General features: G+C 41.8%; 1 protein-coding gene across 1 annotated transcript; it reads right to left on the bottom strand.

The window, feature by feature from the left end:
- Window positions 1–1,526: 1,526 nt before the first annotated feature.
- On the bottom strand, window positions 1,527–21,250 carry KIF3A (kinesin family member 3A). The gene is made up of 17 exons (XM_085312666.1): window positions 21,218–21,250; window positions 20,890–21,172; window positions 19,384–19,528; window positions 19,060–19,144; window positions 18,451–18,556; window positions 17,511–17,650; window positions 17,198–17,395; window positions 16,635–16,809; window positions 15,248–15,349; window positions 9,144–9,300; window positions 8,085–8,265; window positions 7,640–7,750; window positions 6,732–6,857; window positions 5,490–5,543; window positions 5,278–5,346; window positions 4,958–5,082; window positions 1,527–4,448 (listed from the first exon to the last, which is right to left on the bottom strand). Exons 1-17 carry the CDS (start codon window positions 21,248–21,250, stop codon window positions 4,400–4,402), a joined length of 2,139 nt encoding a protein of 712 aa, XP_085168792.1. The 3' UTR covers window positions 1,527–4,399.
- Between the last annotated feature and the right edge of the window lie 986 nt (window positions 21,251–22,236).

The following is a 22,236-nucleotide window of genomic DNA, read 5'->3' as shown; positions in this document are numbered from 1 at the left end:
TATACCACCAGAGGACTAAGCATAGAGAAAGTGCAAGAGAAGCCAGCTCTGGTCATCCGAGAGAAGGCCAGCCAAAACAGGGCCCAAGACTAGGACCTACTTTCTCACACTATCTACTCAGAAATGTGTGCTAACGCTGAGAGGAAAGATGCTAATTTTGACAAGCTGCAATTAGCACCGGSTTTAGGAAGTTCTTAGCTAATCAGGCCCTCAGTACACTCTTGATTTACAGTCTGGCACAGCATTTCCCAGCCCAGGAGTAAACAGGCTCCAGCAATAATGGGAGTTTAAGAGAAATAGTGACAGGGAGCAAAGCTGCCTGTTCGAAGAGACATCTCCTGCCTTCAGCAGAGCTGGGTTGTGGTTTAATTATGTCTCCAGCAATAGGTGACTGGAGTCTTACAGGTATTGAGGTGTCTATCAGTTTGCAACTTATTTTGGCATAGCGTGGGAGAGGGTTTTGGAAAGTCCCAGAACTGTGCAGGGTGTGATTAGTGCATCAACTGAGTCAGAGTACTCAAGGGAGCCGCAAAATTATCTGTAGACCACAAAAAAACCTGTTACCTACTGAATGAGTAGGCTGAGAGATTTCTTCTAAAGGAATAAATGCAATGCAGATCAATACAGGTTATGCAGCAGAGGAAACAGAGCTGAGCATCTCTAATCACCTCAGCTAACTTCATACCATCTGCACTAATACAGGATGTGACAGACCTGCCACGAAGACAATTAAAAAACAAACTTGTGTAGAAGTCCTCTCCCCATTGGCAATACCCACCTATGCAGTGCACATACGTAAGCAAGAATATGTGCAGCTCTGGCTGCATTTCAGTGGACAAGAAGCTGTTCTCAGTGCTCTGGCTCCCTTGGGCTCTCTCAAGCTAAATCGTCTCTGCAAGTTTGCACACTCTTCCCCAAGGCTTGCTCAGAACAAGCCTGGTGCATGACAGAGCTTGAACAAAGGGCACATCAGCTCCAACTAACCTCTCTGCTGGCCTCACCCGCTGACCTTTGAGTTCTGTAAAAACCCACTCCTGTCCTGCCCAGCCTACCTCTATCCCACCTATGATGGGGCACCTAGTCGGGGCACAGGATCCCCTCTGCCCCAGGGCTTGGCAATGGGGTCCCATACACTCCCCAAACTCACCTAGCTGACAACAATGGTTTTGTTCCAGCAGCGTGTGAGACGCCTGTCCTGGAGAGGAATCACAGTCGGGAGTTAAACTCGAAGTGACAACTACCAGATGAAGTTCATATGGTACTTCAAACTACACAAGTGGGATAGCTGAATTTGCATCTGTAAAAATACAGACTTATTCTGTCTTCTCTCCAGTGGCAACCAGCTCCACTAATATCTGGAAAACATTCTGATGGTTAGATGAGGGTAACTACACTTCTCTGAACTTCTCCAATAAGTGCTATATGTTAGAGCTACACAGACAATTTTAGCCACTCTTCTTAAAGTTTTTCCCAGCTTTCAGTGGGTTAGATGCATAAAATAGAAAAAAACATGAAGATAGAAAGAATTAGGAATCAAGAATTTTATTTTATGGTATGAACATGCTCCAACGACACAATACTGATAATATACAGTATAATGAATTTATCAGAAAACTAAGAATAATCGGAAACAAACAGTTAGAAAGCCAATAAATAGGAAGACAAATTATATAAACAGACTAGGAGTTTATCCTTTATACAGAACCAGCTAAATAGAGCTGTTGAGAAAGGTGAAAATCAGGACATGCGCAGACAATGAAAGTTAGTGAAAGGCACTAAGGAGAATTTTCCCCTCTTAAAGAATCAGAAACAAGTTAAATAGGAAATAATTCATTTAGAACAATACTAAATAACATGAATGCAGAAAAATTCCATGTTAAGGTTGATGTTCTCGAATGAAAGGGAACTTCTAGTAGCAAGATGGGAAGGTGGGTAAACATCATATGTGTGGATATATATATATATATATATGTGTGTGTGTGTGTGTGTGTGGGTATATATAAAGTTAGTTTATGATATTAAGATATACTATAGAGCAGCTACTGAGCTGAAAACACCACAACCTGTATTGGCCAAGTAATTAAAAAACCCAAACAAACCAAAGCCATTCCTTTTTAAAACAGGTTATGGGTACATTATACATTCACAGATTATCCATGGATACAGAGAGGCCCATATAGTAAACCTTCAAGCCAGGCTCTCTGAATTAAAAAAATTTCTAGGGGAGGAAAAAAAAAAAAGAAAGAAAGAAAAAGAAAAAAAGAAACCGACATAGAGCCCAATACAGTTAAAAGATAAGCCAAAACTGATCGTCTTCAGCATGGTCATGGTAGTGTCCTACTTAAGATTCTTGCAGGAGAAAGTGATGTGCTTTTGAAAACTAATTTCTAATATGAAATCCTAGCCAGTCTTTTCAAAGTATGTGCAAACACTTTTCTTTAAGCACATTTCCCCTGCCCTAAGACTCTCTCAGTTATACCTAAAGTACTACTGTTTTCAGCAGCAAGACTATAATATGAACTAAACCTAAGAGATCAGCATATGCCTTCAGAATATTTAAATATTCTGAACTCAGTGTCATGGTTCACAGTGACATCTAAGTCAGTGATGATCTTAAACAAAAATGTCTATAGTAAATTGTCCTTTTACTTGGTTTCGAAAGCACAGGTCAGGAGAAACCCCTTTAAAAAGGGATCCTTCAGCAAGTTATCTTTACACAGGAAAYGTAACACAATGAAATACAACTACCATCCCTGGTTCTGAGAACTGATGCAGACCAAAATTCTCCTGTATGAAACATGCTATTAAAAGAACAGCTTTACTCATCAAATGACAACTCACACCTGTCATAGATCCACACAGTACACTCCATTAAGCATCACAATAGTAAGAAGGGGATATGGACTACTTTAACTACTGTAAGTACTTCACAAGAGTGTTCTAGTAACTGTAGATGCAGGTACTAGCAAAAACTAAGCACACCCAAGGACTTGTCTTGTTTTTCATCATGTCATGCTTACGGACTCATTTTTTCCTGTCAATATCAGCTTTTTAAACTCTGGGTAACAGTAAGACTATATGGAAATTATAGCCAATTAACACCACACTGGCATAGGAACTGTTAGGATACCTGCAACTGATATGTTCTAGCATTAGTTATGTAACAGTCCAAAGGAGATTAATTTTCTCCATGACAGAAGAGTAATATATTAAAGTGTTATCTGTATTAGCAGCATAAATATAAAATAAGAATATGAGCAGCCACCACAAACAGATGGTTATTAACAAAGACCAGAATTATTTTCTCAAAGCATAGCCAGAAACAGATGATACAGTCTACACAGACAAGGACAGCATCAACTACTTTAGAGGATGTTACTGTTCTAGGAAAAAGGGGCAGTTCATGCCCATTTTAACAGGAGAGTCAAATTCATCTTCAGTTTATAGAGCACCAGTTCAGTGCTCTTTGCAGCAGGGACGAGAAAATGGAATTGTAATGCTCAGTGTCCGCAAGACGAATCTAGACTTCAGCAACAGAACATTCTCTTTAAATAATCTCTGCTGTCAAGATTACAATAAAACAATTCATATAAATTAATAATTTACCAGTTCAGTCAGAAGCATGAGAAACAATTAGAGCAATGCTCCAACACAGTCTTAAAAAGAGGAGGAAAACAAAATGTATTTTCTTGCCTTTGCCTCAAAGGCCATTCTCTGCAGTGCAAGGAGATTACACACAAGTAGAAAAAAAAAGCACAACTTTACATACTTGTTGCACTGAAACAGAACACTGTGCCTTCCCAGAAGTATGACAACTACTCTGTATAGTAAGACTGCAAATAAAGGGATAAAATGTGACATGTATCTCATATAAAATAAGTTCATAGATATAATGAGGAATATTTAAAATAACTTGATTTGAGCATCAAACCCTTTTAACTCACAGGTTTGCAGCAATCACATTCAAACACATAGAACAGTGCAACAGAAAAAAAAAGTGAAAGCCGCCAGTTTCTATGTGCAAAGCAGAACATAAGTCAGATTTATCAGCTTTAAATTTTAACCAACCACTTTGGGCTAGCACGTCTAGCACTTAAACACACATCTAGAACCTTGCTTTCTATACACTTTAAGATTGCCAACAATAGTTTCCCTGCACAACACAATTGTTTAACATAGAATTTCACAACCACCATATATACCAGTTTAACATTATGTTAATATAACATACAATATATGGGCAACTAAGGAAAAAATGTTTTTTTCAATAAAGGTCCATACCAATACGGTATGGATTTCGCAACCACTTTGTCAAACTGTGCCTACTCTTTTGGGTTTCATATTGTGGCCAAGCATTATACACTCACTGATTTTTATAGCAGTTCTGAATCCGTCAAACCTATTGCAGCAGAGAGTCAATGACAGCTCCTGGCTTTGCGGAACGTTTTCTGTTTGGAGAGCAGAAAAGAAAGAAGGTGTGTGTGGGGGAAGCCATAAACATTACCAGGCTGTCCCGGAAAGACAGCAACTAGACAGATTCCGAAAAAAACTACATAGCATTAACTTTTAAATAAGCACTAACCAAAAACAAAACTAAAAAGCCCATGTTGAAATCTCCAACAGCATATTACTCTCCAATAATTACTGTATATACACTGCCAATGTGTCACTTACTAAACTAATCCAGAGTACAAGCAGCCAGAAAAGGGGAACATGGCAAAGGACATCAGAAGACTTCCCACAGACAAGTCTTTCTGGACATGATTTTACCTCAGTAAAGGCATCTCTGCTTAGTTCTGTTATACTTGGCATTAGTAAACTTCATACAATGCATCATTTTAACATTTTGTCTTCTCATTAATCAAACGCCTTCAAATGCTTGTTAAGTCTGTGTATAAACTTCAGCTATCCCCAGTGTAAATCCCCCATTACATACTGATACTCCAAAGTTCTTCACCTTCTACCAGTTTTGGGCCTGGATCTTCCTTTTGAAGTCCTCGGTCTCTCTAGCTTCATCAAAGACTGTCTCAGGCTTTCTTCTGTGTAAGCTAGGTAAACATGGGAAAGGTCCACTTCAAAGGGCTAAGAAAAGAAAATTAGAAACACTTTATACACTGCAAACAACAGTTCTTCCTTAACACTAGAAAACACTCATCTCAAACAAGAAAAATTGAAATTAGACAAGTTTCCTGTAAATAGGCATAGATATTTAAATAGGCCTAACTGATAGAACTTAGATCTCCACAGTTCAATACATGTTTAGGTGTAGTCACTTACATCTTTTTCCTTTTTATCCAGGACAGGAGTCTGTTTCCTCATGTTGTTTCCTGTATATGCAACACATTTCTTGAAAAAAGAGAGACCCATAATTAAAATCCTTTACATATATTACAAATCTGTGCACAGCTGTATGAAGGTATTTTTAGCCTCAGTTAAATTCCTCAGGAGTTTGGGCTCACATTAACTTGCACATGATTCAGTCAGCTTACCAGCTGCCATTCTCCAATGTCTTCATTCCAGTGAACATAGTTTTCAATCATTTCCTAGGAAGAAGTTAGAAGAGTAATTGTCAGACTTGCATTACCTACACTCCAGATGCATCTCCCAAACCATTCAACCCAAAAACCTGGACAAACTGTTCAAGAACAGCTTTGACCACTCCAGGTTGCTTTTAACTATACTGTGTTCAAAAAATCCTGCATGTGTTCTCAAGACAACAGAAGAGAAAACACTACTCAAATAGTGTGTGCTGGGAGTTCCCACTGAAGCGTGGGTTTCCAGTTACGCCAATACCATCAGGATACAAGTGCTATAATATGTAAAAACAAAAATTAAGGGATATAGCTTTTACAATTTCTAATAATACGCATTGTGTTTTAGCACATCATGGATTTTACAGACTTTGGATATGTAAGACTAAAGAAAACAAGAAATCTACTTTGTACTAATTTCAGACATTAGCAATCACAACTTCAAGCACAGTAAAAATTAAAAAGTGAAAAAGCCCACAAGTTTTGAACAAGTTTTTGAAGTTTTTGAACCCACAAGTTTTTGAACAAGTTTTGATCCAGAGCAAGGGCACAGTGAACATACCATTTACATTTTCAGTGTATTTGATTAGGTTTTTTAAATCAGAGGAATATTCAGTAGAGAACAGGAATTAGTATATCACTCTAGTTATAGAGCCCTTACACATGATGTATATTTCAGTAAAGCAGGTTCTACAATCATGGAATCATAACAGCCAGAGTTATCAAAAAATATTTCTCATTTTCTGTGAGAAATATGACAGGCCATCCTGCATTCATTATTCACATAATCATGGGAGTTTGAGCCAAATGCATTCATTAACTCTGATCATCTTCCATTTGAACTTTAATTATAGATCTGCCAGATCTTAGAAAAGACACTTGACAAACACACCTTCTGTTACTTTAACATCATGCAGGACTAATAAACCAAATAGCATGAACACAGACAACACAGACAAAGCAATCAAGCTCCTGCTGCTTAACAGTTGCACCTGCTCAGCTGAGCCATAGCAAATGAAGGCTCAGGCTCACTCCAACTCATTTTGTGGGCTACAAAACTTAAGACTCAGTTCCCTGTCAGTACCTCAAGGAAGAGGAAGGAAGCTGACTCATTCCATTTTTGGGCAACAGATTAAAAGCCAGAGGGTTCAGTACACACAGCACAAGCCTACATCAAAGCCATATATTCTCCATCTTTACCTGGTAGTCCTGAGGAATGAAGTTGTCTATGATAAGCATCTGAAGACGAAGCTCTCTGCTCAGCTGCCGAATATTCTCCAGTAATCCTTCAATTTCTCTCTGATGCTCTTGCTGCAAATCTGCCATCTGCAAACAACAAACCAAGTCTTTAAGAGCTAGCTTAAGATATAGCAACAGGATGAAAAGTCTTTTGCTTGCATGAGTCTTTTGCTTTTTGTGAAATATTTTGTGAAATAAAAGCAGAATTTGGCTATAAGTACAAGAATACTTATCTCTGAAAAAAAAACACCTGAAACATTCCAGTTGAGAAAAAGTTTAAAAATGGCATAAAGTTTTTGGTTTCATTAAAAATAAATCGGTCTTCTGCCAATCCATGCTCTGCACCAGCTAAGAACAGATCAAGAATGTGCAGACAAGTTATGTCCTTCGCAAGATCAAGGAAGACTTCTCTGATACTACAAAGTGTGTTTTGTTTTTGGTAAAAACATGGATACTAGATACCAGCCAAAGGACATTGTCATAAAGAAAGAGAGAAAGAAGGCAATAGGCAGAAAGGAAGGAGAGCTAAGAGCAGAGGAGCATTTGGGCAGTTGCACAGAGGAGATCAGGCTGCCAGCAGACAATTTGCTTTGTTCAGAAATAACCAGTGTTTCTCCCTGAAGTTCTGGATGTCTCACAGCCTCCCACATACTACCCCCTGCATCAGCATGGCAGGGAGAAAAGCTCCACAATGTGCCCCAGTACAGCTCTGTTACTAGGCTCAATTAGCCCTTTTTGAATTACATAAACTAAAGAGAAAGCAGAGACTTCTAAACCTGAAACTCTGCAAAAGAGTTACAAAGCCAAGGGCTTAACTCTTCCCCATTTCAGTCACAGGTCAGCATGAGCTGAGCACTTCAGATACTGACCTCTGATTTTGCAGCCATAAGCATGGTCCAAACTTTCTTCAGCTTTTTAGTTTTCCCTTGTGCTTCTTCCTGGAGGCTGGTGTACTTCTCCTCTATGTCCAAGCGTTCTTGCTGTGTGCAAGATTTAGCACAGACATCCACACATTAACATAATTTAAGAAGCTATACGCAATAGTATAAACAGGAGGAGAAAAAGCCTTTGCCAAAGCAGGGAGACCAGGCTTAGCCAGGCTGGTTCACACCCACAGCAATCTCACTGCTACAAGTCACTGACCTACATGTGAGCGCTGCCAATGCCCTCCCAGACGTCAGGGCCCTCCAAACCGGTTAGCTTCTGCTACGCTTGCAGAGCAGAGCCATGTTTGCCCATATGAAAAAATGCTGACACAAGATGGCATGCCCTGCCATCATTGCTGTTTCTAAACAGCTACAGTATTCATCCCACCTCCTTTTCCTCAAGCTCCCTGCGAAGCTGCTCTGCTCTCTTCCGTCGTTCTTCCAGCTCCATATTTGATTCTTCTAGAAGTTTCTCTTGTTCCTCTGCTTTTGCCAGTAAGTCCACACCTCCTACAATCACCTTCTTCTCCAATGCAGACAGTTTCTCCAAMAGGGACTGGTGCTCTTGTCTGGAGAGAGAAAGATATGTTAAAGCCAAACGTATCCTGTTCTATGGTGCTTCCAAGACAGGCCCAAATCAATTTTACACTGGAGATGGCAACAAGACRAGCTTTTCCAGCCCTGTGAATGCTAAGGGCTTAAGTGGAACAATGCAGTGCAAGCAAGTGCAGGAAGCTCCCTGAGCTCCAGCTCCCATCACTTCTATACAGCCAGGTTAGCAGACAAGTCTCTCCTGCAGTAATTCCCCTCTGTGAGGCACTACCAGGCACCAGCATTACTGTCAGGATACCTAGGGTGCCTCCTCCCCAAGACTTCTTCTGCCAGGGCCCAGCCAGCACAGTAAAGCCCAGAGGCAGGAGCACAGGCTCCATCAGGACTTAGTAGCAGGGAAGCAAGCAAGAAGGGGTCAGGGCAGGAATGCTGGCTGTTGTTTGAGGAACTTCTCGACAGGACTGCCCCATCTGCATGGGTCACAGCAGGATCTCAGCACCTTTTCAGCTTCAGTGTGGAGAACTCCTACGTACAAAACAAATCTCCTCTTGCAAGAGTGCTGCTGGAAGCCTGACTAGCTACAGAGCTCCTGTCCATTAATCAAGCAATAAAACTCGCTACTCTTTCCAAGTCCCCAGAGTTAAAGGGTTCATTTAAGTTTCTAGGCCATTTCTCTCTACTAGATGAAGTCTGTAGCAGAAGAGTTTGTCTTTCACATCTGCTCTAACCTCTGAAAGCAAAAAGGAAACCCTTCTTTCACTCTGATAACAGCAAGTGTTGATGTTCAGTTTATAAGAACTATTTATTACAGGCATCTCCCCATATCCACAGCTAAGTTGTAGATTAAGGAAAAAATCCACAGTGCTGCACAAGCTGCTCACAGCAAGATACTCACTGAGCTTTAAGCAAATCTTTTTCTCTCTTCTCCAGTTCAGCTCTGGCTTTATTTCTTTCTTCTTCTTCCATATCAAGTTTGGTTTCAAGAGCTTTTCTCTCCTCTTCAATCTTTGCTTGCATCTCTACCATCTTATCAGGGGAAACTTTCTTTTTGCCTTTGAAAGAGACAGGGAAAATAAATTTCATAGATAAAAACAGTCTCTGCATCACAGTAACTTTTCTTTTATTCCTCAGTTGATAACTACATTTAACAACAATTTAGTTGTCAGGACTCAAGAGTTATGCCCAGCTCGGAGCCCCCAAGTTTTTCAAATGCCTTTATAACTCTGCCCAATTGACACCAGTTCCTACACAAGAGTAACAGTATATAACTTTTACACATTAATATATAAACATACAAAATTATTATATAGCAGGAAGTTATATATTGATTTCACATAAAACAACAATAACTAGAAAGTAATCTAATTAGTAATATATATATATATATATATATATATATATATATATATATAAAAATTTCTATATTACATACACACTCACATATACACACACACACACACACACATATATATGTATGTATCGTAGAATCAGTAAGGTTGGAAGGGGCCTCTGGAGATCATCTACTCCAACCTTCCTGCTCAGCAAGGTCACCTAGAGCATGGTACACAGGGTTGCATCCAGGCGGGCCTTGAAGATCTCCAGAGAAGGAGACTCCACCACCTCTCTGGGCAGCCTGGTCCAGTGCTCCATCACTCTCACAGGGAAGAAATTCCCCCTCACGTTCAAGTAGAACTTCCTGTGCTTCAATTTCTGCCCATTGCCTCTCGTCCTGTCACATGGGGCAACTGAAAAGAGTTTGTCCCTGTTCCCTTCACACCCTCCCTTCAGGGACTTGTACACATTGATGAGATCCCCCCTCAGTCTTCTCTTCCCCAGGCTGAAGAGGCCCAGCTCTCGCAGCCGTTCCTCACAGGGCAGGTGCTCCAGCCCTCGGATCATCTTCGTAGCCCTACGCTGGRCTCTCTCCAATAGCTCCATGTCTCTCTTGTACTGGGGAGTCCAGAACTGGACGCAGTACTCGAGATGAGGACTCCCCAGGGCTGAGTAGAGGGGCAGGATCACCTCCCTTAACCTGCTGGCAACACTCTTCCTAATGCACCCCAGGATACCATTGGCTTTCTCAGCCACAAGGGCACACTGCTGGCTCATGGTCAAATATATATAATATATATATAGTTTTACATATATATAATATATATATAGTTTTATATACATATATATATACACACACACACACAGAGAAATCTATAAATGAAACCCCAAGAACTGCCACATGAAGAACAAACTCTAGAGGAGAAGGAACACTGCCTACAAAGAAGTCTGCCTAAAAATAAGCCTGAGTTTGAAACTCAAGTGTTCTAATCTAGTTTAGAACTATGGAAACTTTTTTCCTTAGAAAGGAAAAAAGAGTATCGCCTTTAGTTACATGTACAAAAATTTAGGCTAGCAAGAGTTATCTTCCAAATTTCAGGTAAGCATTTTTCTTCCCCTCTTGCTCATTGTGCAAGATAACCCCATAAGGAGGACAGTCAAAGCAGGTATTCTAAGAACATATTACTGTGATATTACAGACACCAGGAAAATTCAGAGCAGCCCTATGAAATGACAAGCAATAGGAGAAAGCTTTTGGATGGTGTCTGATCTATGTAACAGTGACTACCCAGATTTGAAAGTAGTGAGACTTGCTGTGACTTATCAACTGAGTCTTTAAAAGATAACTACCATTAAAGCAAATCAAGCACATCTCAGAAGTTACAGTGGAAGCGGCCAGAGCAACTCACTGAACCTATCAGCCTGAAGGGCTGCTTCCAAACAAATGGGGATTTTGGAACAAAGATTGAAGCAGCCTCTCTCAGAAATCATCCCACAAGTCTCAAATCAGCTTTTACTGTAATGGCAAAAGTCCCCAGGGCAGGTGAACACAGAGCTCGTTGGGGATTACTTTGGGTAAGAGAGCACAGCTTATAATGGATTTCTCAAATTCCCCTTTACTCACTACAAAGAGATAAATCGTTTGTTTTGCTCTTTCCCAGATGAAAGAAACATCCCATAGTATCCAAGTGTCTAGAAGCTAAGAGAAATCATTTATTATGAAGGGGCTGTTTTTCACAGTGAAACATCCAGCATGCTTAAAGTGTACTTGATCTGTGGCGAAGATCTCACCAGTTCATCTTTGGTCAAGAAGCTTCTAAAGTCTTTGCTTTCTGAGAAAGAGCTGTACAGAGATTCTCACATGAAAAGATAAGCTAGATGAAGGCTTCTTACATATCAGCACACAGCCCTATATATTCTCAATTTTGGGAGAGAAAAAGTAAACTAGATATAGTTGTAAGACCCTTTAACAAGTTCTGTAGCTATATTATATGGAGATGGAAATCGGTTACACTAACCTGCTTGATCTTGCATTAAGAGGAAGTAGAAAGCAAATCGCAGAGAGGCAGCATATGTATGAAAAGGGGAGGAAAGAAAATATGTTATTGCTTGATCACTTTGAACAAAGATCATCAGCATCAGAACAGCATTACCTTATATGCTTATTTCTAGAGTAGAAAACACAGAATCATCATCACTAGGAAATGTCCATTACAGCAAACAATGCATCATGATTCTATGCTCAAGCAGGGAGGTTTTCCGCACTAAAGAAAAACGCTTTGCATATCCAGGATAATCTTCAGTTCACTCCTGCATTCTCCTGCCCATTCAATGCAATGCAGAACCTAAATGTAACATTTTGAGCCTGCCGCAACAATCATGCCCTAAGAAACAATCAAAGATGGTAGATTTCTTCTTGAATAGGAGACTTCGGATTTTTTCCAATGTAGCCAATTCTGTTAGATTATCTGTAAAATCTTAGCATACACAGAACTTGTTCTAAGTTTCAACCAAGTTTCTGAGCCAATTCTTTACAAGTTATGACAATTGCACACACAGTCTCAGCACAAGATTTCTCTATTTAATTATACAGGAGGATATTAGTAGGTTAATTTGCAGTAACTGATGCTTCCATAGAGGTATATAGCAAGTTTTCATTATTTAAGCAAGTGCAGTGACACAGTAGGGACAGGGAAAGAATGATGAAAGACATCACATGCAAAAAAGGCACACGAGAGGACAGTTAATATCCCAAAGCACATTAACACAGCCATACTTCTCCTAATCAAGAGCCCAGTGCAATTTCCACAATGGAGCTCACTTCAGCATACGAGAGATGGACTGATCTACCAGTGCCACAGCGGCCAGCAGTTTGCTATTAACTGTCCTCATCCAAATATTCAGGTTTCAAGCAAACTTAGAAATAACAAGTTCGAAGCAAGCAAGATTCCAAGCCTACAATAATATGACCCACCAAAGGTCTCCCTAAAGCTCTGAACCTTCTTGACTACTATGATACTTTCTCTTAGCTCACACTTTCCACTAATGAGGCCAGTATAACTTCAACAGAAGTATAACTAAATAGCAAGACTTTCCAGATTCTCCACATCTAGCAAAGTGAAGAGGGTGGACAGTAATATACAAGTTCCTATACAAGGAAAGTACAACAGTGGCTAAGTTCCTACAAGCCACAGCCTGGGATTTGATTTACCTTTTTTTTTCCCTCCTCTCCAAAAGCCACCCTTAATCAGTTGTAGGGCTTTTAAAGGGACAAGGTCTCATCTGTGAGGAGAAGCAGTCTAGGCTTYCCTCACAGGCAGCCCAGAATCCCAATTCCTTGTGACCTTGTGAACTAAGCCTGACAATAGCTAAACACTTAATATACTGGAGCAGTTAAACTTTTTTTTCCTTTGGTAAGTCTGCCAAAGTAAAGCCAACCAAAAAAATGTTTGAGTTTTTCTTGCATAAACAAAGCTAATGTAGTGTTGTTGTCAACTGTTCTACTCTTTCCACATCTAACTGGGAAAACAGTCTAACAACTTTGACAACTGGACATACAGAATGCGCTGTGTTTTCTTACGTGCTCATATTGTAGTATCTGCCTTGAAAGAGTTCACTCAGGCTTCTTTCCCGACATTTTAAAGGAGGGAATGTTTAGAACTCAGCAGTTACAAGCAGTGCACATTGTTTTCGTTTTTAAACATACTTTTCCCTAATTTTCTTTAGATCTTGTTCAAGCAACATACCAAAATTGTTTCATATTCTCTCAAGTGTTTAGCTAACAATATACATGTTAAATTGTTTCAAGCATGGAAGCAGCAAAGGAAAAGCATGCTTTAGCCAAGTTATAAATTCAGGTTTATCCTTCCAATAGACACAGCAGGGAAGAGTGTGGCATTACAAAATGGAGTGTGCAGATTATGAAAAGACCAAAGCTTAAAGGACTTAAGAGCTCCCACTCACTAGTGAAGGATTTATCCAGAGGTTTCTCTATGACAGAGCATGTAGAGTCTGAACTACTGCTGCTGCTACTGCCTGGAAAACAGAGACGAGCCCCACAGAAAAACCCCCAGAGAAGAAGAAACATGCAGATGGAAGTTAGTTCTAAAGGAAAGAAACCCAGAAAGGCAGCAAACTGGTTTTAAAAGGCACATGTTTCCATAAGGAAGCATTTGCTAGAATCCCTCCCAGACTCAGCTTGCAAAGCCACCATTTACCAGCACAAAATAGCATGCTCAGACAGTTCAGTTAAAACCCCTCTTATCCAGCCTATAACTTAAAACAACATGCCAAGGCTGTTTGCATTGTAAGCAACAGCACAGAAAACCAAAATCATACTGGAAAAGGCCACAGACATCAGCAGCAGAGGATTTGGTGACCTGTAGTCCTTTCCAGTCCTACATACATGGCAATATGCACTTCTCCCTCTAGAAGGCAGAATCAGCTTACAAAAGAACACTCACTGAGCACAATTCTGCTGAATAGTACCCTTACTTGGGGAACTTAACTACAAAAGCTTTTGAAAGTTGAGTAAGTCAGAGCTATCAGTCCTCTACTCATTTCAAGCACCACTTTGAGGATGCTCTTGGGAGGACTGGGTAGTGGGTTTTCTTGATGGAGAGAAGGGTCAACCTTCTTGCCGCTAGAAAATACAGAGGGCAGGGAAATAGTAAAAGTTGTGTTACAGCTTATACCAAAGGCAGTGGCCAGCAAAGGACCCTCTGACAGAGGTCAYTTAAGACTCTGCTTGGACAGATATCAAAATGAAGAAAGTGCATTTAATACAGCAATGCTATTTAAACAAATGTAGGTGTTTCAGGATAGAAAGGCAGTTTGTTGAAGTTAACATAGTAAAGAAGCTGGAAGTTGAGGTCTAGCACTGAGCACAACTTCTCTGCCACCTGTAAAGAGAAACCACAGAGGTTTCAGGGGCAGAGCAGGCTCCCTGGAAGCCACAGCTTCTCCTAGATTTTCATGTCACAGTGATCTGCAGCTCTATGTTCAGCAGCACTCCTTGTGGTCTACACACTATGCAGTGGTTTAAYATGGGTGTAGGACAAAGCAAACTTTCCCATGGGAACATTCAGAGTGCTCCCAAGAGATGTACATGAAGCTCCCATATGGCTTTTAAGCTAGGACATAGACACCCCAAAGTCATGTTTTTCCCCTAGCAATATGAAATATTGCTCTAGAATGAAGACTCAGTTGCATCCATAAGACAAACGAATCCCTTGCCTAAACCATAGCTAGAATTCCCCTCCAACCATTCCCACGGTTATTAAAACCGCATCTACCTACCATTGGTCTTTGGTGTCTTCCTCCTCTCACCTCTGTGAGCATGGCAGGTTCCATAATACAAGTGTTTGAAATCAAAGTAACAAGCCATACACAGCCACCCTGCAGCAACCAGGGAATCACCACGTAAGAGGATGCTGCTGCAAGCACAATTACCCAAGTGGAAGCAGATACTATGCAGACTTGGAGCTGCCCATCTACAGTGACAGCAGATAGCTTCGTTTCTAGAAGAGGCATGATAATTGCAGCGGCACTAGGGCAGCCCTCCAACTGCACTTTTGTCCCTTTGGCTCTGACTGCCATTTCCGACACCAGCTGCTGGGTAAGAGAAGCTTGGCGGCACCAAGAGCTGCCAGGAGTTCACTGCCTTACCTCGTCGTTTCTTCCGCTTTTCCCCATCCTCTCCAATTTCCCCATCATCATCATCATCCTCTTCTTCAGAATCACTGGTCTCAGAGCCAGAAATCTCTTCCCCTAAAACAAAACAGTGTGTTTTTTGATGCAGTTTATTTCACCATATATCAGCTCAGTATTGTGACAGCCGCATTTGTCCAAAGTCAGAGTTTGACATTAGCTGCTGAGCAGCTGCAGAAGTYACTAACTGCTGAGGACACAGGGCTTGTGATGACTCAGGAAAAGACAAGCCACATAATGCTGTGAAGTCAGCATATATCTATGTGAAAGCTCAAATGGGCAGTTTTAGCTGGAAATAAAGCATCCTTGGACTACTGAAGGATTGACCTAAAGTTTTCCTAGTAAGATCTCCCAATATCTTCATTTCAGTCTGAGATGCAAGAGAAAATGCTCAGATGAGCAAAGTTCACTCAGACTTGCTACTTAAACATACAGCTGCATACATGAAGCTGTACAGCTGCTAACTGAGAAACAGACCAGTTTCACCATTGTTTATCATTGTTGCTATTGCAGACATGATGCCGAGATGTTTCAGGCTGAATTTGGAAGCCAAACAGAGCAAAGTCCAGCMGTTAACACCCAGGCCTCCCAGTGTCATTAACAAACATTAGGCTGTCTGTTCTATAGTTTGAAATCTAAAATTAACAAGTCACCCTCCCCCCACCAAGGATAGAAATTGCCATACCAAGCTCCTAACCAACAATAAAGAGTTACCAATAATTTCCYGCTTCTCCTGAATGGGGGAGATTCTAAGCAGCAATCAATATGGAGTTCCTGCTACAGATATTCTATACTGGCAGGGAGGGAAAGCTTTTGGGGGAAAGAGGTAAAATCCAGAGAGAGGTGATGTGCCAAGGACATTGTTTAGGAAAAACTCTCTCAGAGCCTTTGCATGCTGATGGATTAATAGTCTCACAAGTCCACTGAGTTCCAGGGCTTAAAGCACACTCTTACTCCTCTGTGCAGTGCTTCAAACATCCAGCTCCACAAACCTGATTCATTTTTTTCTCCTGAAAACTGCATCTCTCCTCCTCAAACAAGACATTTGACCTTTTATTAATGTGCTTTTTAAAACCCTATACAGTGTGCAGCTGTGCCTAGACCCCTCCTGCTCACAAGGCAAAGCCCAGGCACACCTAAACTACCCCAGAAGCCATGACCTTACCCTAGTGCCAAGTGCCATCTAGCGGGCAAACCTGGGGCTCCGCTGGGACTAAGCCACACTCGCCCCCTCGAAGCTGTTCTTCAGCTACAGCAACACCTCTTCCGGAGAAGAGTCACAAAACAGAAGTCAGGAGAGTGACCTCTACCAGCTACAAAACACTAGGAGCAAGGGGAATCTCACCTTCTTCCAATTTTTTTTTAAGCTCCTCAATTTCTTTTTGAAACTGGCGGAGTAAAGCATCCTTGGGATCTTCGTTAATCCTGGCCTTGTTCTTGATGTTCTTGGCTCGGTTTGCGTATCTGAGAGTGCTGATAGTCTCATCRTAATTGTAGTCTGCTGGACCAATGTTTGCACACTGTCACACACAGGAGTTAGAGGATACTGTTAAACAACACGAATGTCAGAGCCCAGAACAAGTAATTTCAGAAGGACCTATCCTTAGCTCTGCAAGTCTCAATGCCATTTTTTCCCCAAACTTGCCTCCATACTAAGRTTGCTGTCGCCTGCCCAAGCAGAGTTTCCATTCAATCACATGTACATGCATTAATTTGCACAATGCTAACAGCCTCTTCTGTACCCAGGCAAAGAAAAAGGACAGGAAAAGCATATACAAGGTTTTTTAAACTATGAAGAGCTCTGAAAAAAACAGGTGAATGCCAGGCTGTTTTCATGACAAATTAGTCTTATTCTCCCTGTAAGAACACAGCTTGACAGCTGACAATGGTAGAGGCATTTCAGCTTACCATCATGGTTTTGGAGTTGCCCCCAAGAGAATCCTGAAGGAGCCGTGTAAGTTTGGAGTTACGGTAGGGTACGTGAGTGCTCTTGCCATCCACCAGTGCAGARATGACATTTCCCAGGGTGGAAAGAGAAAGATTGATCTTAGTAGCTTCTTTCAATCGCTGTCCTGTGGCTCCAGTTTTTGCCTGCCTTTCAGAACCCTGGAACGGGAGTAACAGAAAGCAGATGAAGAAAAATGCAACAGATACCTTAACCCATTAGGAAAAGCYCTAGTCACACTAGACACTTATGGCAGATCTGGCTGCTCCTACTTACAGCAAGATCAACAAGGTGTAGTTTGCCCATGCGAACATGCATGTTTCCATCAACCCCTTTCTCACTGCACTCAATGGTGATTGTGAAGATAGCATGTGAACGGGAGCTGTGCTCATTCATGTTTGTGGCACCAACAGAACCTTTTGAGAGGAAGAAAAAGAGCAATGATGCCTGCAGAATCACACACTTCCCTAACATTCCTGCTGTCAGTCACTTGCATATCTCTGCTCAACCYCGTTTTTCAGAGGACTGAAAAGGGATGCTCAGACTCAGCAGCAAACTGTATGTGGACTTTGAAGTTGCAGCACGTCTCCAGTCTGGGTTAGCAGCATTGTTACCTGTTGTAGCTTCAGGCATACAGCAAGCTCCCATAACAAAAGCAGTGGGAGTTCCTGTTTGTTTTTCTTTTTTAAACTGCAAAGACCAACAGCCTAAGGGATTCCCAGCTGATCCCTCGGAACAATTGTATTTTGAGAAAAYTGAGACAAAGCAATTCATGCCAGGAGCAACAGTAAGTCAGAGCTTTAGTCTATAAAAGGATCTGGGCTTAACTAAGAAGTCTTCAAGAAAACACAAACCACTTCCTAATCACAGCACAACACTAGGCTAGCTGTTGCTCATCCTGATCAGAGCTGGAAGAGGAAAAGAGCCAAGACGCTATCAGCCCAGCACTGCTCACTAACATCACTGTATGGCAGGCAGTCGTCTTCGCCATGCCCCCACCGGGACTGGCTGATGTGGGAGACCTCAGCCTTCTTTACCTATCCCYGAACAGAAAGGGTTCAGCAAGAGATCCTTCTTGTTCTGCTCAGCTGAGAAAGCTTTCCTGTATTAGGATTAGGAACAAAACTTCTTACTGGAGTCTCACAACCAACTCCTCACCCTGTAATGCAATCTGACACAGTGGAGCTAAAACCCTGCCCACAGCAATGCTACGTACGGTTTTTGTGGCCCAGAGTCATGATTCTGTCCATATCATCTGCATTGTTTACGACATAGGCTGATAGGTCTTTGATATAAACTCCCACATCAGGTCTCTCTTTAACCTAAGAGAGAAATAGTTTAGATGGAGCATCCCTGGGAGAGCCCTGAATAGTAGTTTTCAATGGTACCGTAACAATACAGTAATTTACTCCTCCAGGTTCTTGTTTAGACATAAAACACTCCAGTGCTCTGAATCAGAGTGGCTAAGGAAGAATCATGCAGGACAGTATTCCACCAGTTTCCCCCTGGTGGGGAACAGTGACTTCAAATCACACCCTCTAATTTCTAGAAATATTGCCAGGGACATCTGAGTTGGAAATGCATGTGCTCAAATGAGAGACAGTTTCTCGCTGCACAACTGACCAAAAGGAAAGGATTCAGAGAAGTCAAGAGACTTGACTTYTACAGACCCAACAACTGTATCTCTAAAAAAGTGCTGATGTGCTGAGGAGCTCCGCCTTCCACTCCTCCTTCAAGGAGTGTCTCTGATCTTAAAAAAAAAGATGTAAGATCACTCACTGATTTAAAACAGACAAGCATCAGAGGCTGACAGCAGCAGGCTCACCTCTAACCTCTGCGTCTGGTCTTTTCCTAGCAGATCTCGCACTTCTTCATTGTAAATTTCCAGGTAAGACACACGAACCAAAAACCTGAAGATGAATAGGTGGGTTAGAGACCTTCAGCATTTGTTGAAGCCGAACGCACACAAACACAGTGCAAAGAAAAAGCAGCAGTATACTGATGCAGTGCTGCTAATCAGGTAAGAATTGCTGAAGTAAGAGTCTTTCAGCTAGGGCAGAGRAGCATTTCAGTTGCTGTTGCCATGCTCAGGGATTCTACCACAAGCACATGAACAAAAAGACAGAAGCAATAAAGAGATAATATTTACCTCGTATCCCCCTCTGCCTTGGCAATGTGACCAAATATATGGGCAAAGGAATTGGGAATAATTCCTCTAAGCTCAGGAACTGCTCGGACCCCTTCCATGGTGAARGTTTTGCCTGTTCCAGTCTGCCCATACGCAAAAATAGTGCCTGAAGTACAGAAAAGTAAAACTTAGAAGCTGCTAACTTTGCTGTTGTACCTCATCACTTCTTTGCCTGATACCACTTAAACCTCTAGTATTAGAGTTAAAACCTGGYAGCTTCTCTAGTAGATATTGTACAAAGCCTACAAGAAATAAAAAATGCTGGACAACCACAGCAAGCAGAGTTGAGCCACTGCTTTATCCAGCCTGCAAGATATCTACAAAACAAAGTCTGCTCATTTTAAAACTGTGCAGAGCGATTAAAAAACAGAGTGCAAGTACACTTAGGTTTCACACATAAATAATTAAGACAAGACCAATTAATAACACTCAATTAGAGGAATTATGCACCAAATGCAAAACTCAACTATTTCTAGCATACTAAGCCACAGTGGAAACAAAGTGAGGCTTCTATAATGCAGGCCACAATACGAGCCCAGTTCTAAACCTGCTGGTGCAGCTACAACTCAGACCAGATAGTCAGTCAGCATAGGAAGACATCGAGAAAATCTGAGATTCCAGTACTCCAGAAATACACTGCTTCTTAAATTTGGCCTTGCACTGCTGAAAACTCTAAGCAGACTTTTCTTTTGATTGGCAAGTCTATGCACAGCTCATGAAGCACATGCATCTATGATTCAAAGAAGTTGAATTTTAAATCAGCTGAAACCTGAGCATATTAGTACAAGAGCAGATTATGCATCTTACACAAACCTTTTAAAACTTTGTAACTTATCATTGCTCACAGCATACTGTTATGAAAAGTAGTAATTTACTTCCTTACCGCCATCTGCTTTCCCTTACAAAGTACATTTACTTGTACATGCATAACAGACACACAACACACACACACGCAGTGGTCACACTCTTCCCAGTGGTAATAAGCAACCGATTATTTGTGAGGTATCTAACTAGTCATCTTAGCCAGAGACAGCAAAGCTTAGAGAAGAAAACGCAGTTATTATATATGCACAAGTCTGGTATGTACACCTTGTTATTGCAGGACCACAGCAGCTGCTTGGCTACTGAAACTTAAATGCCCTCAATAATTCCCATAATGAAACAAAACGTCTCTTTTGCAAAGATTCAAGTGGATTAAAAAAATGAAAAAACATAGCTAACCAACCTTAGCTGAGTCTCGCTCATCACTGATCTCCCACTTTTAACAATCATAGTATGCACAACCATTGTGGGTGGAGACCTGCAAGTACCTTCAGCAGTCAGGCTATTTTAAGTTAAAGGCTGCAACAGAAACAACACAGGGCCTACAGCCTTCGCTTGGGGAATTTTCCAGTAAGATCAGCAGGAACTCTAATAATAGAAAGAATACAAGATAGGATCCTTGACTTAAAACTACACAGGACTTACCATTGTATCCTTCTAGGACAGAGTCAATAATAGGTCTTGCAGTTAAATTATAGACATCCAGCTGTTTACTCTCTGGTCCAAAAACTGTGTCAAATGTGAACGTCTTGGGAGGCTCATTGGATGAGTCTGTTTTATGAACTGTTATAGTTCCTCTCATTTCATCTACGTTGACTGCCATTTTGTAGCCTGTAGCTTTTTCTCGTTCATTCAGAGGCCGGCACCGGACAACAACCTTCACATTATCACAGCTCTCCGGCTTATCCAGCTTCTCAGGCTTGTTGATCTACAATTATTAAACACACACACATGCACACACAGACTGTCATACCTGGCACTGCATTCGACTTAGGTACGTGTTCATGCACGCACACTTGTGTCAACTTAAATAGACATGCACATCTCCCCARAAAATCATGAATGCAGGGACTTAGAAATGGTTTATAATTAAATCAGAGAGAATAGCATGTATTTATTCATTTAATGTAACCTTCTGCTCATTAACATGGAAACTGATCAAGTAAAGTTGATGATAACATATTCAGGATCATCTGTGAATTTCTTCAGGAAATAACTTCTTGCTTGCAAACAATTAAATCGAGTTACAAGCTTTAATCAGTGATGTCTCAGAACTGATGTTTATAACCATTGTGTGAAAGAAAAGAATGTTCAATTTTTTTTAATTCAGCATTTGAATCTTATAAATCGTTAAAATTCACCAAATATATTAATGATGTCAAACGTTTTTCCTGATGACATAAATACACAACTCATTTCACCTAGTAAAGCTTACGACACTAACACAACACCTCTCCTCGGTGCTGGGCGCTGCAGCCAGGCCTCTTCCCACTGACAAGCCAGCTRCCTAGAACGGCAGCAAGAAGTCGCCTCAGACACCTCTCCCACAGCGGCCACCGGGCTCGACTCCTCGCAGAGGCCAGGAACGGCTTCTGCCGCTCTGCTAGACGCGGAGAGCCAGCGACTCCCGCCCCGGCGGAGGGGAGGGGGGGTCCTCGAGCCTCGCTCTACCCCCGCAGGAGCGAGCCGGTTTCCAAAACCAGCCACCGCACGGGTGAGTCACGGCGGGCGGCGGCGGCGCCTCCCCCCCCTCTCCGTGCACCGTCATTCGCATCTCTGCGGCTGCTCGGYCGCCCTGGGGAAACCGGCACGGGCTGAAACGCTGCGGCGAAGGGGCAGCGCCGGCCGCGGTGCCGCCGGGCCTCGGCCGGAGCCGGGCAGAGGCTCCCCCCCACCCCTCAGCCCGACCCCGCCCTCGCCCGGTGCCTGCCGACAGCGGCGCTCCCTGCTCGGCAACGGCGCAGCGGCCCCGCGGCGGCGAGGACGGGGCCT

This window comes from Rhea americana, unplaced genomic scaffold (assembly GCF_003343005.1).
Source record: "Rhea americana isolate MKP2758 unplaced genomic scaffold, rheAme1 scaffold_37, whole genome shotgun sequence".
Classification (NCBI taxonomy): Eukaryota; Metazoa; Chordata; class Aves; order Rheiformes; family Rheidae; genus Rhea; species Rhea americana.
The sequence above is the reverse complement of the archived record's forward strand: the minus strand, read 5'-3'. Positions and strand labels throughout refer to the sequence as shown.